The 20,780-nt window shown below is 35.8% G+C and overlaps 1 protein-coding gene across 2 annotated transcripts; it reads right to left on the bottom strand.

The window, feature by feature from the left end:
• Window positions 1-234: 234 nt before the first annotated feature.
• On the bottom strand, window positions 235-4,698 carry LOC114366664 (uncharacterized). 2 transcript variants are annotated; one of them, XM_028323605.1, is made up of 5 exons: window positions 4,594-4,698; window positions 4,192-4,363; window positions 3,062-3,171; window positions 2,710-2,805; window positions 235-402 (listed from the first exon to the last, which is right to left on the bottom strand). In XM_028323605.1, exons 1-5 carry the CDS (start codon window positions 4,646-4,648, stop codon window positions 296-298), a joined length of 540 nt encoding a protein of 179 aa, XP_028179406.1. In that variant the 5' UTR covers window positions 4,649-4,698; the 3' UTR covers window positions 235-295. The 2 variants fall into 2 exon arrangements, with proteins under 2 accessions (XP_028179406.1, XP_028179405.1); XM_028323604.1 differs by lacking the exon at window positions 235-402 and adding an exon at window positions 1,344-1,864.
• Window positions 4,699-20,780: the final 16,082 nt, after the last annotated feature.

Below are 20,780 nucleotides of genomic sequence, written 5' to 3'. Positions count from 1 at the left end.
AAAATAAATATGCGAGTACATTAGATCAATTAACTGCACTTAGATGTACTGCTTTCCTTGTTTGGTTTTAAATCCATTATTTTATTTTTTATTTAAGGCACAGCTGCAGAGAACAAAAAATAACAATCCATTAAGGCTGGGTTTCACCATCTTACTTTGACTTTAACAAACGTCAAAATCTGTCCAACTCCATACAAAAAACACCCGGATTATCGTTATAGTCATTGTTAAAGTTAGGTGGTGCAACTCAGCCCAATTAATTACATAAGTTGCATTGATAATTAATTTACATGTTTTAAAATATATTGACTGTAAAACGTGCCTTTTTCAGGAAAGCCTCGAATATTGGTGCTTTTAACTGATCCTTAAGCGGCGAGCTATTTGTCGGTGTCGGTTCGTAATCTGAAACAATGATTGTAGTTGTATAACAATTTTTAATTTAAAATATTAATTATTAAAACTGCTACTAACTACTCCTCATATTAATTTGTGCTCAACATTCCCACCGCTGCAACTCCTGCGTAGCCAGGATCTACAGTTTGACCAATAATAAAAACCCAACCAGAGAAAATCAAGTTCATCCCGGGGGAATGTTAAACTGTCATTGGACCCGCAACTAAATTAATCAGAAGAACATAGGAGGAGTTCGATGTTATGGTTCGACTTCTCTGCATTGCAAAGCGGCTGACAGGTGACGACAAAGGTTTAGTAAGGCACACTGGCAAGTGTTAGGACTTTACTATACATATAATGGAGTCAATGGCGTCATCCTTGGCAAGTGCAAATGCTAAAGTCCTCCTACCACGTGTTCACCAGTTGGCGCCACTATCATGGCCACTAGCTAAAGTCTGGTCGATGAGCACATAGAATTTCCTCCAATGACCCCAAGCTACCCATCCTTATCGCTCGCGCGTAAATATTTTGCTATCGCGCTCGCACACTCACTGCGGCCGCCCAACGCACAGTCGCGACAGCAATATAATTACGCGCGAGCGATAAGGATGGGTAGCTTGGGGTCATTGGAGGAAATTCTATGTGCTCGGCAATCGGCGCCAACTGGTAGGCGCTATAACAAACAATATCCCTCATTAGCTGGTGGTGTCAAATATCCCATTGGTTTATTGAGATGTCTTTTTTTGGAAAAAAACTAGTAAGTAACTAAGTAGTTTTGTTTTACTTACCGTCAAANTTTACGAACCTCTACCCCTAATGGAGTAAAACGAGGTCCACGCGTACGAAGTCGCGGGCGGCCGCTAGTTATTTATAAAATTAATGTTTTATTAATGTAACCTTGTTGGTGATCAAATAAATAAATAAATAAAATTAGAAACAAGACATTTTTAGTTGAATATGATTTATTTTAGGAGTAGAAACATTTTTATCGTTAATTTAATTTTCAATATTCATTTCAATAGGCTGGTAATAGTACATAAATTATGAAATAATTTTATTTTCTTATTCAAGTTTGAAATAAATATACGAGTACATTAGAGCAAGTAACTGCACTTAGATGTACTGTTTTCCTTGTTTGGTCTTAAATCCATTATTTTATTTTATTTTTTATTTAAGGCACAACTGCAGAGAACAAACAATAACAATACATTAAGGCTGGGTTGCACCATCTCACTTTAACAACGTCAAATATCTGTCCAACTCCATACAAAAAACACCCGGTTTATCGTTATAGTCATTGTTAAAGTTAGGTGGTGCAACTCAGCCTAATTAATTATATAAGTTGCATTGATAATTTACATGTTTTAAAATATATTGACTGTAAAACGAGCTTTTTTCAGGAAAGCCTCGAATATTGGTGCTTTTAACTGGTCCTTAAGCGGCGAGCTATTTGTCGGTGTCGGTTCGTAATCTGAAACAATTATTGTAGTTGTATAACAATTATTTTTCATTTAAAATATTCATTATTAAAACTGCTACTACTCCTCATATTTGAGCTCAATTGGCACCACTGGCAAACGGGACTATTCCCACCTCTCGTTCCGAACGCTGCAACTCCTGTGTGGCCAGGATCTACAACTTGACCACCAATAAAAACCCAACCAGTGAAGGTCAAGAAGGAAAGTAAAACTGTTATTGGGTCCAATGACAACGCAATTAATCAGAAGAATATAGGAGGAGTTCGATGTTATGGTTTGACTTTTCTGCATTGCAAAGCGGATGACAGGTGACAACAAAGTTTTAGTAAGGCACACTGTCAAGTGACAGGACTTTACTGTATAATGGAGTCAATAGAATTTATATAAATAAATAAATAAATAGCGTCATCCTTGGCAAGTGCAAATGCTAAAGTCCTCCTACCACGTGCTCACCAGTTGGCGCCACTATCTTAGCCACGAGCTAAAGTCCGGTCGCCGAGTACATAGAATTTCCTCCAAGGACCCCAAGCTACCCATCCTTATCGCTCGCGCGTAAATATTTTGCTGTCGCGCTCGCACACTCACTGCGGCCGCCCATCGCACAGCCGCGTCAGCAATATAATTACGCGCGAGCGATAAGGATGGGTATCTTGGGTTCATTGATTGAAAATCTATCTGCTCGGCAACCGGACTTTAGTTACGGGACCTTACTCTACAGTGGCACGCAACGCTCTAACAAACAATAGCCTTTATTAGCTGGTGGTGTCAAATAATCCCATTGGTTTATTGAGATGTTTTTTTTTTGTAAAAAACTAGTAACTAGTTTTGTTTTACTTACCGTCAAAAGGTGAAACAGTTACATTCTTTGGCACAAAATCTATTAAAGATGCCCCATCTGCGGTTACTTCAGCGATAACTTTCACAGTTTCATTGTCTGTAAAAAAAAGGCATCAAACATAAGTATACTTACACCCGTATTCACAAACATTACTATAAGGTTTCACAGTGCGCGTGGATGCGCAGGGTGACACACGAACTAATCACAGAGCTCTATTCAACGCTGTGCGTTCGATTTGCTGCTTCACTTAAGCAAGCATCGTTTGTGAATACGGGCGTTATTCTAATCTCAAAGGTACAATCTAATAAGAAATTATAATTAACTTATTGGTTCTTTTAGTCACAGAACTTACTGTATACGAATTCGCAGTTTTCCCCAGTGTTGTTGGCATTTTGTCCACAACTCTCAGACTCAGCTACTATACGCGGACAATTCAAATAGAATTGTAGATCTGAGCCATGTCTGAAAAAAAAAGTATTTCAATATAATAAAAGATACTGGCCAGTATAGTGTCCCAGAAAGTAATGTCAAGCAGAGGTAGAGCATCACTAGGGCTACCCAAATCACCGTGACTTTTGATAGTTTTCGAGTTATGATTTTTTACAACATACAGGATTTGAGTTTACATTCGTGTTATGGATGTAAAAGCTTCTGAATCAGCTAGGCCTAGTATTCATCTAATAATAATAAAAAAAAATCAGGCATGTCCAGCCTAGCCTCTGGGCTTCGGCTTGACACTACTTTTTGGGACACCCTGTATAAGACTATAATAAGACTCCATTGTGATTAGCTTGATTCTGTCTCTTTAGAGGTAATAACTAAGTAAAACATAATTAGACTGGGTTGCACCATCTTACTTCAACTTTAACAAACGTCAACAGTCTGTCACGGTTAAAATTAGATAGTCAACTCAGCCTTAAGTAAGCCATTATAACTGACGACATCATAAAGGTAGCATGAAGGCGCTGCATGCAGGCCGCTACCAACCGCTCAATATGGAAATCATTGGGGGAGGCCTATGTTCAGGATGTTCTATCGGGACTATTCCCAGCTCTCGTTCGCATCGCTGCAACTCCTGTGTAGCCAGGATCTTATTTATTTTTTATTTTATAAAAAAGGTTTACCAACAGCTTATACACTAATACATATAAGATAATTTTAAACTTATTCTAGAGTATATCTTATTCTAAATGTAAAGCCACTTACTGGCGAACACAACTTGCGTTTACATTAAGAAGACTTTAAAAATAAATCCCAAAATATACCATAATTACTATTCTTTGGTTATAAAAAGATATAATATAATAAAAATCTATGTAATGTTTTTTTTTTTTAAATTAGCTAAGCAATAAAAGTAGGTATTAACATTGTACAATCATCTTCAGCTTGACCGCCAATAGAAATCCAACCAATGAAGGTGACATCCTATGGCTGAAATGAGGATGATGATTATGATTGTGAGCCATAATAAAATATTCTTACAATACGTTTCTCCAAGTGCATTCCTTGAGTCCAGTTACTGTGACATTTTGTATCGCGACCCTTTGGCCTGATATTACTGTCGATATTTCGTCTTCGTATATGACATCCGTTGTGTTCATTGAGAATTTGTCAGTATCAATAAAAAACCAAATCTGTGTTTGAGGGGCTACTTCTGTAATAATATTCGTTATCATAATACATAAATAATCATTAATATTATTAAATACACGTACGTATCTAATAATAACAGGACACCTTTTTCTTCCCATATATTCTGTCATGCATGGCACGTTTCTTTATACCTTTTTAGGCTGTTTTGAATCTATTTTTTATTCAGTATTCAGTTGATATTTTAAGAAAATTAAACTATGTACTGTGTACTAAATTAATAAAAGAACTTACTTGAATATAGACACAAAAATAAAGCCACTGTGATAATAACGTTTACACGAGACATGTTTGCGTCTACGGCCTTCAAAACTTAGAAGGAAAATATCACTATATATTCTTTCCCGACTCTTATAACAGCTTTAACAGCTTGGTCATTTGTTTTTAATCTTTATTCATATTTATATGACGAAAATAGTTTTGTTTGTCTGTATTTGTTAGATTTGTTAGAGTCAATTAGAATATCTAAAGATGAGAAGAGTTAAGTGCTGAGCCAAGTGAAGATTTATGTGTGATGTGCTTGTAGGAATAGACTGTTCTTTAAAGAAGACATGCACTTCATTTTGAAGCAAAATAATAGGTAATTAATAGTGTGATACAGGGCAGGAAACATGTACGTCGATATCGGTTACTTATCGATTTTGATAATAAGGCTAAGATGCGACTAGACTTCCCTATCCCAACTAATATTATAAATGCGAAAGTAACTCTGTCTGTCTGTCTGTCTGTCTGTCTGTCTGTTACGCTTTCCCGCTTAAACCTCGCAACCGATTTTGATGAAATTTGGCATAGAGATAGTTTGAGTCCCGGGAAAGAACATAGGATAGTTTTTATCCCGGTTTTTGAAACAGGGACGCGCGCGATAAAGTTTTTCTGTGACAGACAAAATTCCACGCGGGCGAAGCTGCGGGCGGAAAGCTAGTTACCTATATACCTCAATCCGCGCGGACCAAGCCGTAGGCAGGAGGTAGTATGTAGTAAGGTACAGGTAAAACTTATCCTTTCCGGAGAAATCCGGTATCTTTCAAGTACTGCTACGTAAACGTAAAGTCCAAAAATGGCTCATTCCACTAGAAGTAATTAAATTAATTGACAAAGCAAACTTGATGATGACTTAATGAGATTACGTAATCACATTGTACCTCGTGTACGTAACGTACATAGGTAGAGATAGCTCTAGGTACGGAGTTACGAGCAGTACCTCTTTATACAATGGAGTGTCTTTTTATATGACATGTGTATGTTTTATGCTGGGGCAGAAAAGTTCCCGAGTGGCGACCACGAGCCGGAAGACGTAGTGTGAGCAGGCCACCCACCAGGTGGACCGACGATCTGGTGAAGGTCGCGGGAGGGGCCTGAATGGGGCGGCGCTGGATTGGTCTTTGTGGAAAACCTTGGGGGAGGTCTTTGTCCAGCAGTGGGCGTCTTTCGGCTGAAACGAACGAACGATATGTTATGCAACAAAATATCAACTTTAAATAATACACGTGCCAAATGTTGCTTACCCCACGGTATCTTCCAAGTCTTAAGTGATAGTAAAAAGGAATGGATTATACTAATTTCCGTAATGCGTATCCTAATTTAAAGCTGAAAGAAGCCCTTATCAGCCGTGAACAGTGACTGAAAGATTGAATATAAATGGATTTTCTGAAGTTTCCACGATAAACGTATACAAATTTGGTCGTTGGGCCGCTCGAGATAAACGAAACTTCCAAAGGAATCGAGTTTTATCAGATTCCCTCGGAATTTGTTCGGCCGAATATATTTAGGTGTTATCTTTCACGCGAACTTCGTCTTTATGTGTTCAGTTTTTAATTCAATTAAGCTTGGTAATGGCCTGTCGAATATGTCAGATTTAAAGCCGGTTAATGATTACGTGAAAGTTGCGGGTATTATGGCAGTAATTTATTACGCTCATCACAGTAAAATTAATTTTATGAAAATTAATTATCGGAAGCCTCAGTTATGATTCCGAGAGAATTGTATACTTATTGACACAAAACTGACTCTCCTTGTACACCTAGAGAGACAACTGCATTAAATAAACAATACTACCTACTGGTTACTACTTACGAGTAAAACTTAATCCTACTCATATTTTGTGAATATTTTTTCATGAATACGAGTTCCATTGTGAAGGGTTTAAAGCAAATTGCCCGAATACCTTGATCCGACGTCATGACGTTGAATATTGTCGTGTAAATTAAATAATTCCAGGAATTCCATTGCAATCATATAGGTGAATATTTCGTTTTTGTAAAACGACCTACCAAAATTTTGCAAATCAATTAAGTACTGCCTATTGTTTTTTATTTCACAATTTCTACATTCCTAATGTTTAAAAATAGCAATGAAATATAATCTACGTTTACATTAATTGTGTCTCAAGTCGGTGGTCCAGTAACAGATTTATTGCCGGACCCAGATTTATACGGTTATGCTAATACAACGCAGTCAGCCTGCAAGTGCATTTAAATCAATGAAAGACTGATCCCGTTAAGCGCCGGTCGTAATTCGCGCGGCGATCGCGAATAACCTGGGTTTACGCGCGACTACGGTGGGCTAGCTCAAGACGACGCAGCACAGAGAATTCTATAGAGAAGCCGATTTAGTTTAATCGTCATCATTTCAGCACAGGATGTCTGGTAATTGGTGAAAATAGGCCGTATCCAGTGTCTTCCAGATAGGCCTGTTGGCTGCATCCAGCCTTCCTGCAACCTTTACATAATTCCTTAATCTGGAGTTTAGGTTGACTGGGCTTTATCCCCATTTAGACCTCTTTTGGTGGTTTTCGTTTGCTACAACTGACCCATACGCTCAACTTTATGTAAACCAAAGAGATAGGAAGGTATTAATGTCAATCGACGAAAAAGAGTCACTAATTAGCAATAAATGATAATGATAATGAAAGTGACTCTACCTACGTATTTTTAATGTATGAGAACTTCTAAGGTCATAATTAGGCTCATAAATTCATAATAAAATTTCCACGGCAAAAGCTAGCTCCAATGAGTGGTACAACAGTTGCAAAAATATAATTGTCACTTAACAATCGCAGGCAATATCCATCTGAGCCAATAAACACTCGCGTTCAATTCCATTGTTTGCCGGGACACAGCCCGGTGACACACTTGTTATGATTAAAACAACGAACGTTCGTCAGAATCATCGCAACTGATATTTATTGAAATAGCGACTCCTATCATTCATTGTTTGCGTTTATACGCCCGTTGCATTTGCACAACGGATTTCGGATTTATGCATTGAAATTATGCTTTCGAAAAGTACATTAAAATTTCAATGATCACTCTTTGTGTCCAAACTAAAGCAGAATTTAATGATGCTATTGTAACTATTATGCTGACGTAAGAATAAAACAGGAAATCTTAATATGGAAATATCTAGCTACTCAAATACTCATAATAAATTAATAATGAAGACAATTTTGGCAATTTCTTAAGATAAGAACTATTTATTGGAGTTTAATTCGCATATGGGTTTTCTTTGGTGATAAACTTTTAACGCACAATTGAACCTTTGTAGTTCCACGCCTCATTCAAGTTTTAAAAATATGTTTTTTGTCTTTATATCAAAACTCTTTTCACAATGACCTTTTGGAGATTCGAAATTTGACAAGAGATTTCTTATTATTTTTAAACACAAAACGACTCCACGATTTCCTTGTTCCATTTTACTACGCTCCATTTGCGCGGCGAACTTTATGATTATCCTACGAACAATTTAATACAGTGCGCGTCGGACGTTTGAACTTGCTTTGAAATTCGCATTCTTCTCGCAAATACCAGGTGGACATTGTTCCTTACATGGCTTTATTAAAAACATTTGTTAGGCTTAGTTAAACTTCAATATTCGCCTGCGAAAATACAGTAGAAAATATCGTTATGACTGCTTAGCGCCAAAATAAATGAAAAAATATTATATCTGAGACTGTTGTAAGCCGCTGTGGATTTATAAGAGTATTTAAGGGCTTTATAAAACTGGAAAGGCTAGTTTTAACAACTAAAAATAAAGCTCCTTATAGCGACTAATAATAAACTTATGGCAGTGTAAACTTTTTTTTTGCTATCTCTCAATAAAGCAGTATCTAGTGGTTCAAAATTTAGATACTTCTTGAAGAAACTTGCTGTAAGTACATTAAATTAATTCCTTAATTACTTCCAAAGATTATCTCAAAATCTACACACGTTAAGAAATGGTTCTACGGAAATCAAAATCTAGTTGCGAAGGTTGTGAAAACATTGAAATACCGCCATCTATCCGGAAACTGGTGAACTACCGCGCTCGAGAGCCTACTTTGTTGTTACACAGCCGAAACGCAACCTTCGTGTCCGCGTACAATATAGAGAAACAAGTTCTCCGTTTTAATTCCAGTATTGGCAGTGTGATGCTCATTGCGGCAATTACACGGGAAAATTTAAGGAAGATTTATTAATACATAACACTATGTATTATTTTTAAATATTCGTTTATTTATTTAGTTACGTGTACATACGTTTGTGCGCTGTACAGTGAACATTATTCCTTTAAAAACGGATAACTTAGTAATCCTAATAAAATAAAAAGCAAACATGTCTAATTATTATGAAATAAGTTCCACAAAGTATTGCTTATTATACCTAAATAAATACAGTAAGTACCTACTTAAGAGTTATGATCCAAAAGAAGTCTTAGATTCGGTTCAAAGCAAAGATAGTTTATTATGAAAACTTCTTTCAAAATGTTATAAGCTATTTTTCTTCTGTAAATATAAACATTTTTAACTACACTGTAGAGTAGTGTAGGTAGAGCGTCAATGTGGAATATACGAAACGAATGTAGAATGTAGATCGATTCCTATTTCTGAAACATCACTACAAAAATATCGATGATTGTAAAAATAAAACGGCTCAAACACGTGCTGAACCTTCTTTCATAACAATTTCAATGGTAATAAAATTAAAATCGTAAACGTTATAAAAGCATTTTACAATAAATTGCGGAATCCCATTAAACGTGTCGGCAAAAACTCGCGCTAGTTGGAGATGATGTGTGGCCCAGTGGGCTGCGTAGACGCACGTCATTGTTTGATAATCCCCACGGCTTGTTGCAAAAAATGTGGGAACAACAACGTTGCAGTTTAGTGAGGCGACTGTTCGATACGCATTTATCGAAAAAATATCAAATTGACTGGGAAATAAAGTTTATGATTCGAAAATAATAAAGGGCATGTAAAATATTACTCCCGTTCTAGAGTAAGAGTCATTCTATTGAGCAGGCTGAACTGCTCTCCATAACATTAATTTGGTTCAGAGAGTTTTATCATTTACTTAAATGTTTTATCATTTGCTAGGTATGTGCATGCATGATATTGATGTGTATTATGCGTACTTACGTGTATGTAGTTACACTTTATTGACTGGTGTGTAAGGTAGAAGCACAGAATAATAATAAGTACTACGTAAAAGATAAAAAAATACAAAGTTAAAAAGTCGATGATTTTGATGATGATCTCACCTGCAGTTACAAATACAATGAATTATTTTGAGTTTCAATATCAGTATTTAGGAGCGATTTGAATTCACTTCCTTCAAACATAACCGTCATTATTTCAAAAAAAGACCACATCTATCGACATTTGAACATCACTACACCAACCCCGAATCCGACCATCAATTCCACGGCATAATAATGACATGCCCACCTCCGTTCGCAATTCAGGGCCCACACGACAATGGCTGGCAAATAACCATTATTATCGTCGCAAGAGCTTGCTCTATTAATATGATAGAGCAAAGGAGGCGATTATTGATGTATGCGCTTTGTGCAATTGGGCGTTTGTTGTGGTTATTTGTAGGGATTTTGGACTTTATGACTTTCGTTTTAAAACAAATCAAAAAGTAGAGTACTGCTATGTATAAACATTTTGAGGGTTTACTACCCGTGTGATGTTCTTCTGATTAATTTCGTTGCGGATCCAATGACAGTTTAACTTTCCCCCGGGACAAAATTGACCTTCACTGGTTGGGTTTTTATTGGCGGTCAAGCTGTAGATCCTAGTTACACAGGAGTTGCAGCGGTGGGAAAAAGATGTGGGAATAGTCCTATACCCGTGTGAGTGAATCCGATGCGCTTTTCTAATTGATGTCAGAGATATGTAAGGAAATGAAATAAAAGGAAACGTTACTCGAGCAGGCCTGTTACTCGATGGATCTGTCGCAGGCAAATTGTATGATTCCGCATTTTACAAACGGCGTCGTCAGTTTACAAACGCTCGCTGTTCTATGAAATGCCGAAGGCAAATTGGCGACTCGTTCAATTGATATAATTTCGACTATGATTGTTGCAATAGGGTGACCATCATAAAACACATGTTGGACAAATCAGACTTAATTTCAGAAATCAGGTAGGTATCTATTCAGGTAAGACAAACCTAAAATACTAGCTACTCCTAAAGTAATTAAAATATTTTCGTAATAAAAACAACACTAAACTAATTTAAACTATTGACGTACCTATAGGTAGGTACACAAAACTATGACATAAAAATAAGTTTCGATGGTCAGTCCCTTAATTAAGTCTTACATTTTAATTACTTATACCTAGAAGAAGTCTAGAAGACAATATTTTTTTAAACCAATAATATTCCGCAGCAGTCCTCCACCAGTCCGAGCACCAGATTCCATTGTCACCTTAGCATTTTTTACGTGCCGGATAACCTAAAAAAACTATTTCATTTTTCCATAGCTTTTTCACTGCTCCTATTTGTGAAAATTGTGAATCGTAAAATATTTATAATTCACTAAGTATATTAAATGTCTTTTTTTGTGAAAAGTCCTTTGAATACGTAGAATTTGCACTGTTTTCTGTATCACAACACCACGACTCGACGCCATTTTTCTTGTTTTGATTAGCAGCGCCTCGCGTGGTAAGAAAAAGAACTAAATACTTCAATTTGCCGCGGCATTTTGTAAACAGCAATTGAATTGGCTATCAAATGTTTTGGCATATTATTAAAGTGCCCAGGCAATTTACATTTTGCCTTCGGCATTTCATAGAGCAGCGAGCGTTTGTGAACTGACGACGCCGTTTGTAAAATGCGGAGTCATACAATTTGCCTGCGACAGATCGACGATTTGGTGAATGTTGTATGAAACACTTGGATTCTTGAATCATAGGACATTTGAGGATGTCCAGTCAAAACGAACGAACGTGTAGATTTTTTACAACCAAAAACATTATGTTGACAATGAATTTACTTGAAATGCGTGGGATTGTAGAACAAAATAATTAAAAAATTGCAAAAAAGGCAGCCTCATTGTCCACATTTTTGGTCGCATAAATACTGCGTAGTTCAGTTACCTGGACACACAAAATGCAATGATTTGCGAGTGAATGAATGAAAGTTTTTACAAAAAGCGCGGGATAAACATGAACGACGAACATGCGCCGTCATAAATCACACAAAGAACGTTTTTTTGAACGATTGTACAATGATCACAACAGAGTATAAATAAAACACGCCTCCTTCCACACAATATTGTACTACGGTCTGTTAGGGTTGCCAAAAGCTAAGGGTGAGTTTACATTTATTTATTAATGTTTCATAAAAAATATGCTTTATCTGACTGCCAATTACTGACACTACCGTCAAATAAGCATAACTAGGGTTAAAGCGACTAGGTAATGGACAGAACTTGGCGGGTATATAAATCTTAGATAGTAGACAAGTTACAAAAGGGTAAATGTGTAAATTTAATGTAAATCTTATCCTTGTGATCTAGAACCTACCTAGGTACAAAGCTAGTAGCGAATTAGAATTCATCAGTGATTTCAGCTAATTTTAGTCCATGAATGGATATAATAATATGTATCGCCAAAGAGTATGATCTCCATTTCTTTGTACAGTCAACTTCTTAGACTCTACCTCAAGAAGTTGGCTGATAGTGGAGGTGGATCATTATTGGAATACCAATGTAAGTGTGTCCTCTTTTAATTCGACTTTAAAATGGTCCATTACTTTTATTTTCAGTCTTGATGATCGTGAAATTGGTAATTTTGGAAGGTGAAAACCGTCAATCTGGTTTTATAGATTGTGCCAACCCTAGCCCATGACGTTCATTCAATTCAGCTATATCAAAGTTCGCAGCGATAGGATGTAGTCGAAGGAACAAAAGCTAACTTTGATCGCAAAAATAAATACGATTTCACAAACAAAACGACATGTTGAGGATAAGTGTTTTATACCGATTTAGTATTATATTTTTCTTGTAAAAAGTATGTTTTCATTTGGAATATTCCAAGCATTTTAAAAGGTTTTCCTAATAACATTTACAATAAAAGTAGGGTTGAATTGAATGGTACAAGATTTTCTTTTTTCATCACAAGCACTTTTCTTTTCGTTTTGTTTGTTTTTGATATGGGACAGGAGGCCAACGAAAATATCAAAATACCTACCAATCACTTCTTTAGGTACTAGGTACATTTTTAAGTATGATAAACGAATGTAGAACTCATAATTCTTGTTTCCTCACTTGAAAAGTCGATTCGACACTTATGAAAAGACCAGATAATATCTCTAAGTCCAAGAATTTACAAATATGTAGAGTCACAGGATTTTATGTAATTAGTCTAGTTGAAAGGCTATTTTGTTGGAACTATGTTTGTTGAAACTGCTCAAAACTAATACAAACTCTAGTACGTGATTACAAAGAATCTGTGATTGCTTGATTTTCAGTATTCATTCACAGCTTTGAATTTAAATCCAGTCCTGTGTGTAGATTCATGATTATATTTAATTTTATAATACCTACAGCAATAACCCTCTTTCTGGGGTAAAAATAACAAATCATATCAAAGATTCAGTATCTCGCACGAGTCTCCCGAGTCTTGGTTCAAATATTCTATTGTTGGAATCTCAAAAACTACCTCTGTTCACTTAAATGTTTCCTTCTAGTTTACTTAAGGGCGAAAAAAATTGCGGTCCACCCAAAGCCCGATTAATCTGCCCGATAAGCGAGCCACAAAGACGCACAATGTGTGCTTAGAGATTTTAGATCCAAGCCGATAAACTTTGAAGCAGAATTTTTGTTGTTAGTTATCAATGATCTTTACAGTAGTGATGTTACGTGCGAGTAACGAAAATGGACGAATTAAATTGTAAAACAACATTTGTTTATTTTAAAAATTAATTAATTAATTATATTTTCGTTAACTTTCGAACACATGTCTAGCGTTAAGCCTGCTGCCTGCTTTCTGCTGCTCTGAACTGTGTGTATTCGTATTGTTTCGAGTGGTTTTTGACTCCTTTGTATCTATGAAATTGATAGTTATACGTCATATTTGCTATTACACGCCGATTTAATTAATATTAACGACTGACTACATTTATACTTCTTTTTAAATTAAACTTATAACATTAACTTTTTATGAGGTATCTTACCACATCTAAAACGGCATCCTAATGAACATTGGTATTCACAAAAATATAAATGTTCTATTGGAATCTCAATTTGTCGTATATTCGATGAATGGTAGAGCCATTAATCATATTCGTCAAAGGATCCAGCACATCACTATTTCAGGGTATTTGCGAGCACGTGTTTTGACTGCTCAAAGTGCAGCCGGCACGCTCAAATTGTCTGTTATGGGGTTTTGGAGACCTTATCATGGCTGCATCAGAAAGATCTGGGGCTACCAGCCTTATGGGCTGGAGTTGTTGTAACAAGTAAAGCCTTGTTCTTTGCATAATAATTTGGATGATGGTATTTCATCATAAAAGTGGGTTTTACAGTAGTTTAACTTCTAAACACTTAACTTATTCATTATTTGACTTACATTTGTCCGAGAATAACTCTTGGTATAACTGTCGAAAAACTAACGATTGATTCCGAGATTAAATTGACTTGTTTGGTCGAAATCACCTTAAGGATTCCACTGCGTGGACTGACGATGTGACCTGGATGTGATAGCAGCAGAACCAGTCATTGTGGAAACAGTACATCGCGCATTTATTTATTGTCTATGTTTTCATAGAGACATTATTTAATGTAACTGTAATGTAAATTGTGTACGAGTAGTTAAGTAAAGCATTACCTGGCCAGTTTATGTTATCATTAAAAACTTTACGAATAAACCACTTTCTCTTGCTTCCATTCGTACAAACAATAGCACTAAAACTATATCAACGCTCATAACTCTAAAAGAGTTTACGACGAAATCCTTCCCAGAACAAAAGTGTAATAACGCGGAGTTTATGTCCGAAATGTTGATATTTGTACAGATTAATTTGTAAGGACTTCGTGTGTGGCTTGATATAAGCACATCAATATAAGCACATCAAGCGAAACTGTGACACCTTATGCACTAGCAATAGGGTTGATTTTGGAACAAACAATCTACAGCCTGTACTGATTTCCGTGATAATGTCCCAAATTGTGTTATAACATTTTTAACGCTACGTCACGATGTCATTGCATTCCTACGTTCCCTTTGTTGTCCTGTGACGCATGATAATCTTAATGTCTAATGGTTTGAAGAATTAAACCCCTGTTGGCCTTAATTAGAGCTGCCGGGTCTAAATGGTATAAGTGCTAGCATCCTTCCAAGAAATGGACCTAGTTGGACAATTGCTTAGTCTAGTGGACTGCATACAAAGTACTAGGAAAATGAATGAATTTACTGCTTTGTTAGAACAATGGTTTTAAGTACTAAGGCATTTATAAAATGTAGGAAACACATGCAAAAGATGAAGAGACTTGTCAGAAGAAAATCTCATATGCGTAAGTACATATCTACTTCTTACATAAATTTTAATGCAGAGAAATAATTTGTACAGTGGTTAGTACATGAAATTAGGTATATATTATAATCGATAACTCTATATTGTCCAAAAATTATTGGAATTAATTTTACTTACTGCCATATGTAATAGCTCTAGCAGCTTGAAAGACGACATTATAAGAAGTTAAATTGTATCCCTAAGGCATTTAAATGACAAACCGAATTAAAAAGACCCCTACGTATTTACTCAAATGTTTTTAAAAAAGTTTCAACTATGTTGCTCTCAAATAAAACGCTTTATCAAAATCGTTACTTTAGGCAGCAATCCGAAAAATAAACACGCACCGCAAATTCACGAACAATGGTAATAATCCGTGCAAATATAACGATATCGCCGTGACATCTTCGGAATGCTCATTCCAAGGCGTCATTGTCTGAAACCATTTTTGGTTAAGGGGAGACAGGGGACACATTGTACTGCTTCTGACAGTGTATAAACAGTCTTAGGGTCTATTGTGGTATTAGAGACTTCTCTAATCCAGCGAAAACAATTTCGCGGGTTGTTCCGCGTTATTGTATTCTTCCACGAGTTGTTCTGTTGTCTTCGAGGATTAGTCTTTGTGAGCGATAAGATTCGACAATCTCGGTGTTTTGTCTGCGCCGTCGTTTAGGGTATAATCGTAACGGTTGGATAAAATTTTAACACTTGGCGGCGACTTTAGAAGGATGAGTGTTATTCTTCACGTTTACTTCACAGTTTGGAAGATACATAGAGATAGAGATCAAAACAAAATTTGCTACCGAAATTGCTAAGAACATGTTTTGAATGCAGATTTTTAACTTGACCACTGGTTCTCAAAATAAGGATTAATCCTTTGAGAATCAAAAAGACGGCCTTTTTACAGCCTGGTACATTATTATTTAAGTTAATAAAAAATCTTTTAATTTGAGAAATAAACTAAGTAGGTACTTACCTAAGTACAGACATAATGTTATATCGGATTGTAAATTTTTCTTGCAAAATTGTCCCAAATACATACAATGAGAGAAATATACGAATGGATTGAGAGAACCTAAGTTTTTTTTATTTTCAAATAAAGTTTTTAAAAAGCAACATAAAAATAGTCTTTCAACAAATTTTACTAGCTTCAAAAGTTTATTACCTTCAGTATGTAATTAACTTCTCTCTTAATAGTCAGAGAAAACTCCTTAATGATGTTTTGTATTCTAGCATGCAGCTGACCTAGTTATAAAGGTGTTCATTTTATCAAAAGTCTGTACGTGCCTCGAAAATGGCCTCAACTGATTTAATTTGTGCGCGACGACGTTGCAAGGTATACATTTTAGGTGGCAGAATATAAAGGAGAATTTTAGTCATATTAGACTGAGTAGGAAGATGAGAAGTGACGTCAGAGCTGAGTAAGTTTTAACTAGAGCGTCTTTGTTATAAAGAAAAGCAAGTAGGTTGATGTTTAAGTTTAATATGGATTAAGGTAAGGTAAGGAATCAAAGGTAAGGATTTAGATAACTTGTAGGTCAATTATGGTCAAGGTGTCTCTATTCGACGGTCTTGAGTTCGAATCTCACATCAATTTTATGTAATTTTGACAATACGACTTGAATCAACCTGATTGTATAAAAGTAATGATTGTATAAAAGTAATAATTTAGGCAAAACAAATTGCTAATAATCTTTTTTTTTAAGAAAAAAATGACCATGTTTACGTGCTTCTGCTGTTCATTATCTGGTAAAAAGTCTTTCATGTTTCACAGACTTTTTGTCTATTTGTGTACGTAGCAAATTAATGTACTAAAAGTAAAGCTACTTTTAGTACATATCTGTATTGATTTTATACGTACATAAATAGAAAATTATAGACCAAAATAATTACTTACCTTAGGGCGTCCTTACAACTCCAAGCATTGTTCCAATCCCGTCAATGGTTTAAGGTTCAAAGGTTCATGCATCGAATCAGACTGAACAACAACACAGCCCGAATTCGCGCCCCATCCCGCATCATAGATAATACACGTTTTGAATCAATCAATCTGTCTGCAGCACCATTGAACAGAGTATGCATAACACTGCAATAACCTATACAGGGTGTACTAAGAATCGGTAATTCGATTTGCTTTTAATAATAATTAATATACTCAACATCATAAATAGGTAGCAGAGTAAATACAAATTTACTCTATTTGTATTTGTATTTACTCTGTAAATAGTCAGAGTAAATAAAATAAGAGTAAATACAAATGAGTAGGTCATCTTCAAAGAAACGCCCGAGCGCGGTTCGTATGTGAGCGCGCCAATACGTATGCGGCGCGCACACACTGACACAATTTAGCGTGGATTAGCGGTGAGGTGCGCTGAATTTTGTCAGTGTGTGCGTGCGCGCCGCATACGTATTGGCAGTATTGGCACGCGCTCACATACAAACCGCGCTCGGTGCGTTTCTATGAAGATGACCTAGTCATTTGTATTTACTCTGATAAAATACAGCTACCATGCGATATAGAGCAGAGTAGAACCACTGACACTTTTCCCCTTGCGTGTCACAAGAGGGTGTGCAGATCAGGCTGCCCATGTTCCCCAACCCGTCTGGTCAGCATGGGGAGTGTAGACCAAATACTCTGCTCATTTAGTTTGTTCGTTTCAGAAAAATGACGTCCACTGCTGGACAAAGGCCTTCCCTTCTACTTATTTACCTGTTGTAAATTAGGCCATGTCGTGCTTTTGTAGTGGAGACCTAAAATAATGAATTAATCTATGACCGACGACACGATGAAGGTTCTGGAAGCTATGGATGCGGACAACTCAAGACCAAGTGATTTAAAACTCCTTAGTGGAAGCCTATAAATCCTTATTTAGTTACTTAAAGTCCACTTCTCGTACTCTTAACAGCTATGGTTATTAGGGACTGCGGCTAGACTTTAGCTACTAGCTAGAACACGATTATACGTGCTGATTGCTGTAAAACGGTAGTAAATTTTTTNGAGCGCGCACGCACACACTGACTGTGCGTGCGTGCGTACAAAGGCCTCTCCCTCTACTTATTTACTTGTGGCAAATTAGGCCATCTCGTGCTTTTGTAGTGGAGACCTAAAATAATGAATTAATCTATGACCGACTACTCTTAACAGCTATGGTTATTAGGGACTGCGGCTAGACTTCAAGAGTAAGTCAGTGGAAGTAGTAGAAGTAATCATCCAGCTACTATGCTACTAGCTAGAACACGATTATACGTGCTGATTGCTGTAAAACGGTAGTAAAATTTTCNAATTTTTTAGATAATAATAAACCTCATCCACAAACACCCTGTATGTCCGATTAATTAGCTTACTGAATGGTGCGTCGTAATTGTGCTCTCTAATGAACCCCAGTCGCAACTCGAATTAATTGTCAAACGTGCTCTGGGTAGCAACGCGACCAATTTCAGTTGACCTCTACACTATCTCACTTTGGTTGAAAGGATAGGATTTTAAAAACTAAATTTTCTGCACTGGGAAAAAGAAGTCTTTTTATTTGTACAAATAATTTAAGACAAGTAGCACGAAATGACAAATAGCCACTTAAAAGGTTTGATTTAACCTTTAGATTTTTCAAGCAGTTATTGAGTATCTTGTGCTCAAGTCAGTCTAGTGGACATTCACAGATTTGACTAGGTTTAAAAAGGGTTATTAGTTATGTTGACAGAACTCATAAAATTTCTTACTTACTTTGTTCATAAATGTTATTTTAACAAAAAAAACTTGTTTTGTCAGGACGAAAGTAGACACCATATTATTTTTGGGATGCCTAAGGTCTGTGAGTTTTGGTCACTGGTTAATATCTGTCGAACGAATTAACCATGAGAAGACTATACACATAATTAAATAATGATAAACACTAACTAGATATTTACTAAATGTAATTATTTAATTTTAGGCATTACTATATTCTATATTGAAAAAAAAATGGAAATAGTACATATTTTATCTAGCAAGTCGTTTTTCGGAAAGTTCATTTATCCAGTAGATTTTGAACTCTGAAAGGGCCATTATAGTAATCATAACTTTATTTCAGTGACTAAAATTTTCGTTGATTTGAGCACAACCTGAGGCATTTAATTCTAAGTGAAAAAGTGATCTTTCACCTCATAAGAACTCAGTAAAATCTGATTTTACATAACAGTTTCCTTACTCTTATTCTTTGTTGGCAAAATGTATTTATTACGGCTGAGGTAGAAACTTTCTTATTTATTGCCCACATCAAGTGGGAAACAAAGTTCGTTTAGCCCACTTCGGGCTTCCAAGTTATTACACAAGTTATGATTGGCCGACGTAATCAGATCTAAGTGTGTACTTGTAATTGTCTTTCTTGCTACTTTTTTAACGTTTACTTATTTTTTTATTTTGTTTACTTAATTTCTCTACGAAACTGCAGTTACAAAGTAAGTACCTACGTTAGAACGGGTTGCGGATTTGCATTTTGCAAGGAACAAACGTTCACAAAATAAAGATAAACTATGTCCGTTCTTTATGTAAGTCTATGTTTTAATCAAGTATTAAGAGACGGGGGTTAATTTTTGAATTTGAATGGTTAGTAATAAATTTCCGAATACTTAATGCTATACATATAAAACAAATTTTTTGAATAATTCCCGTTTACAACAATGAAAATGTTTGACATCGAATCCTGACGAAAAATAAACTCATGTAGCAACAATGTAATAGAAAAATCAACATAAATATACATAATAATATGTATGTTTTGATTTGCCTTTGTTTTGTGTAGAGCCAAGAAAAATAGTACAAAAACTTTTTCACCCTGACCCACATCACTATAAACCAATATTTATGCACGTGTCTTCAATATTTGACAGCTTTATAATCCTTATTATTATACCAGCCTGAGAACTATGATCCGGAATTGAACCCTGAAATAATCTTATTAAAAGCTGCTCCGAAGGGATCAGTCATCTGGGGGCACGGCAGTGCCCCCACCAAGTCGAGCTAAAAAGCGGCACGGCCGTACCATCCTTTTCTCGAAGCAATTCAGGCCATTTTCGACCGCCTGTAACTTCGTTGTGGATAAAACTAGAAGGCTGAATTTTCATTAGCTATGCAGGCATTGTAATGACACGGTATATTTAAAATTTCATTCAATTTGAACCAGTAGTTTAAGAATTATAACGGGTCAAAGTTACTTAATTTTGTCACTCACTGACTCACTGACTCACCGATCATCAAAATTCTAAGGCACTTCTAGCAGACCTAGAAGCTTCAAATTTGGAATATAAGTAGTGTTTGGTATATGAATCAANTGTCTTTCCTGCTACTTTTTTAACGTTTACTTATTTTTTCTCTTTAAGTGCAGTTACAAAGTAAGTACCTACGTTAGAACGGGTTGCGGATTTGCATTCTTCAAGGAAAAAACGTTCACAAAATAAAGATAAACTATGTCCTTTCTTCATGTAAGTATGTGTATTACTCAAGTAGTTATTTTTTTAATAATAAATTTCCAAATACTTAATGCTTTATAAAACTAAGTTTTTGAGGAATTACCGTTTACAAACAAAGAAAATGTTAAATATCGAATCCCGAAAAATAAACTCAAGTAGGTAGCAATAATTAAATAGAAAAAATCAAAATAATATAACT

The sequence above is a fragment of the Ostrinia furnacalis genome, unplaced genomic scaffold (genome assembly GCF_004193835.3).
Source record: "Ostrinia furnacalis isolate ACB-3 unplaced genomic scaffold, ASM419383v2 OfSCF0657, whole genome shotgun sequence".
Taxonomy (NCBI): domain Eukaryota; kingdom Metazoa; phylum Arthropoda; class Insecta; order Lepidoptera; family Crambidae; genus Ostrinia; species Ostrinia furnacalis.
The sequence above is the reverse complement of the archived record's forward strand: the minus strand, read 5'-3'. Positions and strand labels throughout refer to the sequence as shown.